The sequence below is a fragment of the Cucurbita moschata genome, unplaced genomic scaffold, assembly GCF_002738365.1.
Source record: "Cucurbita moschata cultivar Rifu unplaced genomic scaffold, Cmos_1.0 Cmo_Scf00049, whole genome shotgun sequence".
NCBI lineage: Eukaryota > Viridiplantae > Streptophyta > Magnoliopsida > Cucurbitales > Cucurbitaceae > Cucurbita > Cucurbita moschata.
In genome coordinates, this window is record NW_019268565.1 from 235,977 (window position 1) to 245,849 (window position 9,873).

General features: G+C 35.8%; 1 protein-coding gene across 1 annotated transcript; it reads right to left on the reverse strand.

Annotated features, from left to right (window-relative positions):
- Positions 1–8,609: 8,609 nt before the first annotated feature.
- On the reverse strand, positions 8,610–9,149 carry LOC111435492 (uncharacterized mitochondrial protein AtMg00300-like). Its single transcript, XM_023072879.1, has one exon. It carries the CDS (start codon positions 9,147–9,149, stop codon positions 8,610–8,612), a length of 540 nt encoding a protein of 179 aa, XP_022928647.1.
- Positions 9,150–9,873: the final 724 nt, after the last annotated feature.

Genomic DNA, 9,873 nt, shown 5'->3' on the forward strand with positions numbered 1-9,873 from the left:
TTAGCGCGTTACTATGAGCTAGCAAGGAGACATTATGGACATACATATTATAAGCTCCAATGATACAAAATTAATTAATTAATTAAACTCTTTAAATCAATTTCCATACAGTAACTATAGATCACTCCACTGTAGACCTTGAATTGCACTCTTATGCACTGTAGGACATGTAGTACCTTCCTCTTCCATCTCCATGTCGGAGGATGCCACATTGCTTTCGACAGATTTTTTTTTCTTTGACCAACAATCTCTGAATATGTGGCCCTTCTACCCGCAATTGTAGAAAATACCTTTAAATCTCTTTTGAACTATTGTTGTTATTCTTCTGAGCTCTCTCAGGCTGTGCAGTTCCTTGACGACTTCTTCTTTTGTCACTGTTTTTGTATCCACGTTTTGTAGATGGCTTATATTGTTTCGACTTTCACTTGTGTAGAGTGGTTCTTCTTCACCCTTCAATGTGATGTCTCCCGTTTGTTTAGCCATGGGCTCGCTAACAAATTTTCAAACTTTACAAATGATGGTTGAGTGAGTCATCCTGGAACAGCAATAATGAAGCATCTATATTCTAACCGCAATCCATGGATGATGATCCTCTTCATTCGATCTTCTCCAATTGCAGACTTCGGGTCTAGTTCAGTAATCTTCTGGCAGATTGAGTTCACTTTGTGGAAATACTGAGCAATCTTCATGTCACGCAGTGAAATTGATAATAGCACGTTCTCCAGCAGTTGTAGCCTCGTATCATTCTTCTTTGGGAACAACATCACAAACGTGTTACATGCTTCTTTCGGTGTCTTGTCATCCCAAATATGATCTAACATCTCTTCTTTGATTGTGGTCTTCAAGGAAAACATTGCTTTGCCTGCATTGATTCTCCATTTGCGCAAGGCGCCGTTAGGATCCTCCTCTGGCGGCGTAGTTTTACTCCCGCCAACGATCTCCCATAGATCACGTCCTTGTAAATAGGACATCATGCATGTTGCCCACGTGTTTTAGTTGTTGTTGTTGAGTTTCTTGATTCCTCCAACGATATGGAAATCGCCCATCGTGTTGGCAGTACCTAAGTAATACCAAAAGGGCTCTTTCGACACAAGACTTGCAGAGTCACAGACTGCTCATGGTACAAAATAAACTCACTCACTAATAATCTCAAGAAATCGTTTATGATGTGGAAGTTAAGACAGAGTCGCAACCATAGAGCATACTAAAAATTTCAAGAGATCAGACAACCTACACTAACCTTGCTCTGATACCAGATTATTGAACAGTATTCTCTGTGAGAACACTCGCACTCTTTCTTAACACAAATCGAGAAGAGATTACAAGACACCTTGTAGAATACTACTCTTTATATTTCTTTGGATGAAAACTTAAGTAGGGTGGAGGGGTATTTAAAATAGACGACAGACAATTTATTCCAAAAATCTCTCGACCTTTAGTGTGTCATGTGTATATGAGGTAGATTATGCTATGAGGAACTCATGCATATTAGTGTGTCGTGCATCGGGATACTTACATTATGACTTATGATTTTCGATATTTATGTGTGTCGTGGTGTTATGCAGACCCTTTCTCTCTGTGCTGTTCAACATGAACTCGTTAGCAAGTGCTAGCCCATCGAGCCAGATCCAGGGGGTGTGCGAGCCCACCTGGTGGGTCCATGCTCACATACATGGGTCATGTGAGAGAAGTACTGCACATCCAATCTTGCCCGGACTAAAAAAACTGTCTAAGGCCATGTTGTGATATGTTAAAAGGATAGGTCTCCCCATTGCACGACACGTGCAGGGCCACAACACACACGTTGTCCATGCATCAAACCATTCATCCAATCAAGCTAGTAGGGAAACCACTTAGTTGGTTGTCCAATGGCGAGTTACAAATTATCCTCGGAACTAGGTTAAATCTGCTTGTCTAAGTCCAATTCAACCTAGGTGAGTTTTTGAGATTGAGTTAATACATAGTATATGATCCAACTCTTCTAACCGTATTAACTAAATCCATTTTTGACTGAAAAATAACTTAAAGTTATCGACTAGTAGACATACTCACCTCAAATACTTTAAGAAAGAGTCTCGACTACGAGATTCTTCCCTACATTTATTTTTTTTTTTATTTCTCTTCTTATCTCATTTTTTGCTAATTTTGACGGAGTTTAATAATTCTAGGTCTATTCTCATGCTAATCTCTTTGCAAAAATTGATATAGATAATTTTGATATTTAATATTCTAACCCAAATTGATGGAATTGTGAGGAAGAGAGAATTTGAACTTTTTTTCGTATTCATATAGGGGATGGTCTCTTAGACGGTGATTCTTTCTTTCCCATGTGGACCTCCGTAATGCTGATCAAAGGATGAATGTGAAGATTGGTAGATCGTCTGACTAGTTGATTTTATGTGGAGACCGATGATGCATGTTACACATATTTCCTAGAAACTATATGTTCAACACTCTTTTAAGTTATATTCAAATAAATTTAATACAAATGATTTGATTTCCTGCTTTAGCAGCGATTCCTAAACAAAAAAAAATCATGCTCTTCATTTTTCAATAAAGTAGTAAGGCATATTTTCTTCAATTTACGTTGTAAATTTAACTAAATTATTCTTTAGGTTCTTCACGGTCAAGAATGTAATGAAAGTAGATATATGAAATAGGAAATTCAAACCTCGCAAATTATAACCTTCCCTATTAATTTTTTATTATTATTATTGAATATGTATTATACTCATAGTTACATTTAATGAACACCACTAATATAACCTTAAAATTGGGATGAACATTTGGGTAGATGAGTTAGTCATATTGGTTTTAGGTCAACATAGGTGGCGTTATAAGTTTTTTAGGATGCATCCCAAAATAAATCTTAGATTATATTCGTAGTGTAATGGAAGGAGTATGTGGTGTAGGAGGAGGATGGTCGGATGTTCTTCGGCTCGGCCCAGACGGAGGAATGGGTACACCTTTCGGTAACATTCCAAAGTTGATTTTAGGCCAAAGAACATGCGGTGGAGGAGGTGGATAGTTTGACGTCCATTGACTCGGCCCAGACGGAGGAATGGGTACACCTTTTGGTAACATTCCAAAATTGATCTTAGATTGTGTGTTTAAAATGACAGATGATGCATGCGGTGAAGGAGGAGGATAGTCTGACGTCCTTTGACTCGGCCCCAGACGGAGGAATGGGTACACCTTTTGGTAACATTCCTAAATTGATCTTAGATTGTTTCCTTAAAATTACACGTGATGCACGCGGTGGAGGAGGTGGATAGTCTGACGTCCTTTGACTCGGCCCAGACGGAGGAATGGGTACATCTTTCGATAACATTCCAAAATTGATCTTAGATTGTTTGTTTAAAATGAAAGATGATGCATGCGGTGGAGGAGGTGGATAGTCTGACGTCCTTTGACTCGGCCCAGACGGAGGAATGGGTACACCTTTGCGGTGGAGGAGGTGGATAGTCTGACGTCCTTTGACTCGGCCCAGACGGAGGAATGGGTACACCTTTTGGTAACATTCCAAAATTGATCTTAGATTGTTTGTTTAAAATGACAAATGATGCATGTGGTGGAGGAGGTGGATAGTCTGACGTCCTTTGACTTGGCCCCGACGGAGGAACGAGTACGCCTTTTGGTAACATCCCAGAATTGATCTTAGATTGTTTGTTTAAAATGTGAGATGATGCACGCGGTGGAGGAGGTGGATAGTCTGACGTCCTTTGACTCAGCCCAGATGGAGGAATGGGTACGCCTTTCGATAACATTCTAAGGACGATGGGTGGAGGAGGGGTCAAGTGAAATAATGTTCGTTGGCTTGATCTAGATGAAGAAATGGATATTCCTTTTGGATGCTGTACAATTTGGTCCGTCAATCCCTCTTCTCAAATGGTGTCGTCTACATCGACTTCAACCACTTTTTTAGCATCCGTTTCGTCGACTATGAAGTGCAATCCAAAGAATATGAGAGTACACACTCTCAAAAACAAATTAGATTTATTTGACATCATATGTTCTATTATGTTCTCTAAACTTCCATTTTTTCTTTTTAAATAGAATTTGCTTCTTAATTTAGGTTAAAATTAAGGTCCTGCTTTGCTATAAACAGTAAAATTAACATTTTATTGTTAGAAGAAAACAATAAACAGAATTGTTTGAAATTTGTTTGGTAATAAGTTCTTTAAGTTCACAATTGGCATTTTTCCTGCCGCTTCTAAATTGTGTTTTCAATGTTTTCAAAAGTAATGTGTTGATTCAATGTTTAGTTTTTGTTTATGGTTTTTTTTATAACAATGGTGTTAATTATTAAATTCATTTCTGTGTTGTTAATTTTTCACTTCTAGTATATTTATATAAAATATTAAATTTTTATGTTTTAAATTTTATTTGATTCGACGATAGCAAGATAGATATTTTGAAGACCGCACGTTAATGGCTTGTTCATCAATTTGATCTTTTATATTTGATGACATGTCAATTGTTTCCAAGAGACTTGTGGAGATTAATAAGCGTCGATTCACTATCGGTTATTTGTTCACTATGGCTAGTGAACCTGTTTATTGGCTTTCAATATTACAGACTACTGTTTTATTGTTTACTACCAAAGCATATATGATGGTAACTGAAGCCTTTAAAAAAACATTTAGATGCATTGTTTCGTTAATGACTTGGGTATTTCTCACGAACACGTAAAGATGTTTTGTGATAGCTAGAGTGATGTTTGTTTGTCGAAGAACAAAGTTCATTATGCTTGAACCAAGCATATTCGTGTCTTATTTCATTTTGTTAGAGAACTTGTTATTGAAGGGACAATTGTTAGAGAACTTGTTGGAAAAGTTACAGCATTACATAGAGTTGATCAAGATTGGACGGAAGAAATAGTCGGTTTGATTGGTGATAGCAAAAGCAGGTAATCTACTTCGAGATCTTCTTTAAAGGTGGAGATTGTTGAGAATTGTCATGAAAACTTGGTTCATGAATACACTTGTAAACACTTTAGTTATTGTCATTGACTACTTCACGTGGATGTATGAGAATTTCTTCTTTTCGTACTACATAAATCTTTGTTTCTATTTGTTCAATTTATGTTCGTAGGTGTGTGAGTGTGATCGATCTTGTTTCTGTTTCTACTACAACCATTGATATCATAACACTTTAGTTATGGCATTTGGGTACAACAAACACAACCTTTGAATTCAGGGTTTATGCCTGTGAGAGGTATTCGAGATGGAACTTTAAGGGCTAAGGCTTTCCTCCAAAATTATTGAAGATATATCGTTTAAAATTCATGAAAACATTACGAATGCTTGGAGATCAATTTGCTCTTGCATGGGTTAGGAGTTCAAATTGCTCATTTGATGCAAGAAAATTTAGCATAGCAGAAAACTTCACAGAAGAAATTAATGGTGATTAGGTACTTTCCATAACGTGCACCTTGCACAATTGGACACCTTTTGAGGGTGCAGGTCAATTCCATAGCATGCCCTTGAATGCTAAGGCGGTTCATTTCAAAGGATCCAGAAATCGGTTTATGCTAGAATCCATGAACTTCTTTAGATCCTCTTCCAGCATCCCAATCTCATACATGTTGTACCTCATTTTAAGTAGCATCTCAAAGAAGTATGGTTTATAAACAAAGATGAAAGATTTAAAATTGAATTGATCGTTGAGGAGCAGATTCAAGCTAGTACCAAGAATAATTAGTAACTCCAACCTAGACCAACTAAGTAATTGGTTCTACTATTGACTCGGTTTGATAAATTGTAGTATGTATGATGACGCGTGCCATTTAATAAGTCATGTCATGTTATGCGAAATTTTGCAACCTAGACCAACTAAGTAATTTGTTCTACTATTGACCATGCCATGAAAGCTATGTTACATACTATTGAACATACAACAATTATGAAAGCTATGACAATACTTAAAATAAGTCTATGATGTATAAACCTCCATAGACCATGCCATGAAAGCTATGTTATATACTATTGAATGTATAGGAATTATGAAAGCATAATTCACCGATTTATTATGTTATAGATAAATGTAGGTTTGTCTTATATCATAGATTATGCTACGAGGAACTCATGCATATTACTGTGTCATGTGCATCGGGATACTTACATTACGATTTATGATTTTTGATGTTTATGTGCGTTATGATGTTATGCAGACTTTCACTCTGTGGTATTCAACAAGAACTCGTTAGCGAGTGCTAGCCGGACGACCCAGATCCAGGGGGTGTGTGAGCCCACCTAGTGGGTCCATGCTCACATACATGGGCTATGTGCATAGAAGTACTACACATCCAATCTTGCCCGAACTAACAATCTGTCTAATGTCATGCTGTGATATGTTAAAAGGATAGGTCCCCTCATGGCACGACATGTGCAGGTTCACAACACACACGTTGTTCATGCATCAAACTATTCATCCAATCAAGCTAGTAGTGAAGTTATTAATTGGTTGTACTATGTCGAGTTACAAATTATCCTCGAAACTAGCTTAAATCTGCTTTTCTAAGTCCAATTCAACCTAGGTGAGTTTTCGACATTGAGTTAATACATAATATTGTTGAACAAAATTCTATGTGAAAAACACTCGCACTCTTTATTAACACAAATCTTTAAGAGATTACAAGGCACTTTGTAGAATACTCTTGTTTTATATTTCTTGGGATGAAAACCTAGGTAGGGTTGATTTTATCTGGAGACCACGGATGCATGTTACACAAATCGAAAAGAGATTACAAGGCAGTTTGTAGAATACTTTGACTTGGCCCAGGCGGAGGAACGGATACACCTTTTAAAATGACAGATGAAGCATGCGGTAGAGAAAGTGGGTAGTGATTATGCCTTTTACTCGGCCCAGATGGAGGAATGGGTACGCCTTTCGGTAACATTCTAAGGACGACCGGTGGAGGAGGGGTCAAGTGAAATAATGTTCTTTGGCTTGATCTAGATGAAGAAATGGATATTCCTTTCGGATGCTTTACAATTTGGTCCGTCAATTCCTTTTCTTGAATGGTGTCGTCTACATCGACTTCAACCACTATTTTAGCATCCGTTTCGTAGACTATAAAGTGCACTTCAAAGAAAATGAGAGTACCGACTCTCAAAAACACATTAGACATCATATTACTATAAAATATGATCTCTAAACTTCCATTTCTTCCTTTTTTATATAGAATTTGCTTTTCAATTAAAATTAAGGTCCGGTTTGCCATAAACCCTAAAATTAACATTTTATTGTTAGAAAAAAACAATAAACGGTTTGAAATTTAATTGGTAATAAGTTTTAAGGTCCATAATTGACATTTTTGTTACTAGTTTCTAAATTGTGTTTTCCATATTTTTTTGATAGCCAGAGTTACGTTTGTTTGTCAACCAAGTATATTCATGTCTGATTTCATTTTGTTCGAGAAATTGTTAATGAAGGGAGAATCGTTTATTTAAAATTGAAACTCCTAACGATCATATCAATATGTTGACATAGGTGGTTGCCAGCATTACGTAGATTTCTATTTCTATTACAACAATTGGTATTCTATCATTTTGTTATGGAATTTGGGTACAACAAACACAATCTTTGAATTCAGGGTTTATGGCTGTGAGAGGTATTCGACATGAAACTTTAAGGGCTAAGGCTTTCCTCCAAAATTATTGAAGATATACCGTTTAAAATTCATGAAAACATAACAAATGCTTGGAGATCAATTTGCTCTTGCATGGGTTGTGCGTTCAAATCGTTCATTTGATGCACGGAAATTTAGCAAAGCAGAAAACTTCACAGAAGAAATTAATGGTGTTTAGATACTTTTCATACCGAGCACCTTATATAATTGGACACCTCGTGAGGGTGCAGGTCAATTCCACAACATGCCCTTGAATGCTAAGGTTGTTCATTTCAAAAGATCTAGAAAACGATTTAAGCTAGAGTCTAGGAACTCCTTTAGATCCTCTTCCAGCATCACAATCTCATACATTTTGTACCTCATTTTAAGTAGCATCTGAAAGAAGTATGCTTTATAAACCAAGATGATAGATTTAAAGTTGAATTGATCATTGAGGAGCAGATTCAAGCTAGTACCAAGAATAATTGGTAACTCCAACCTAGACCAAATAAGTAATTGGTTCTACTATTGACTCGGTTTGACGAATTGTAGCATGTATGATGACGCGTGCCATTTAATAACTTATGTCATGTTATGCGACGTTATGTTATGATAAGCTATTCTATTTTGTGATCATGTAGTGTTGTATAAGGGTTATATGTTATCGAAAATCTATGATGTATAAACCTCCAAAGACCATGCCATGAAATCTATGTTACATACGATTGAACGTACAGGAATTATGAAAGCATAATTCACCTATGTTATAGATAAATGGAGGTTTGTCTTATATCATAGATTATGCTACGAGGAATTCATGCATATTAATGTGTCATATCCCACACTCGTGAAAATACTTATCAAACTCATCTGACGTGTATTCTCCGTCATTGTTTGAACGTAAGCAACAAATCTTCACTCCTACTTCTCCTTCGATCATCATCTTGAATTCTTGAAATTTTGAAAACGTGTCAGACTTTTCGTTCTTAAAGAAAATCTACCGATATCTTGAGTAGTCGTCAATGAACGTCACCATATACCGCATTCCACTGATTGATGCTTGTTTGACTAGACCGAACAAATCAGAGTGAATTAACTCTAATGGTTTCGTTGCTTTGAATTTTAGCTCTTCGTATGCTAATTGATGAGTTTTACCATATTCACATCCAGCGCAAACAACGTCTGCTTTGACTTCAAGTTGAGCTAGACCTTTGAGCATGAATTTCTCCATAATAAGCTTCAACTTGTGGTAGCCAACATGTCCCAATCTTGCATGCCATAGATCTGTTGTCTCATTCTTCCGGGTGTTGTCAACATAGGCAGACTCTGTAGATAGGACGTAAACGGACTCCACTCTTCGCCCTTCTATTGTCAGCTTTCCTATTATCTTAACATCTTTATAGACTTTCACATCTTCTGGCCCAAACAAGACGTAGTTTTCTAATGTTGTTAGTTGTTTCACTGACAACAAGTTTTTCTTTATATCCGGTACATGATAAACATTATGTAACACTGGATTAGATTTATTACCAGGCATGATTGTCGTATTACCGATTTTAGCAATTGACAACTGTGTTATTTGTTGTGCTTTCCTTACGACTTCGTTTGTACTCTTTCTTGTCTTGCAATTTTCTCTGATCGCCAATCATATGGTTTGAGCATCCTGCATCAACGATCCGGTCATTCTCATAATCAATATGATCTCCAATCATCCCCAACGATCATCAACAAATTTGTTTCGAGAATTCTCTGGAGATGTAATTTCATTCTCAAGAGAACGTGGGAGAGATTGTGTGTCTTTGGCTCAACCCGAGGGTCCTATTTATAGAGACTCTTGGAGAATATTTGCCAAATGATATATTTGCATATTTAATATATTAAGATATAATACCTCATACAAATCATATTTAGATATTATAAGATATCCTAATATATACTTAATTAATTTGAATCTCATTCCAATTTCAAATATATTTTTATTTAATATATCAAAATTCATTAATTGATTTAATATTTAATTGTATCTAATACAATAAATATATTTTCCTATTAATATATCTAATATATTAAATATTAATTTCACCATTCAAATGGTCAAATTAATATATTTTTCTCTATTTATATTTAACATATCTAATATATTAAGTATTAATTTGAACCTTCTAATTAAATATATTTTCTCTATTTATTTAATATATCTAATATATTAATACTAATTTGACATTTCAAATTACATTTATTTTCTCATTTATATTTAATAT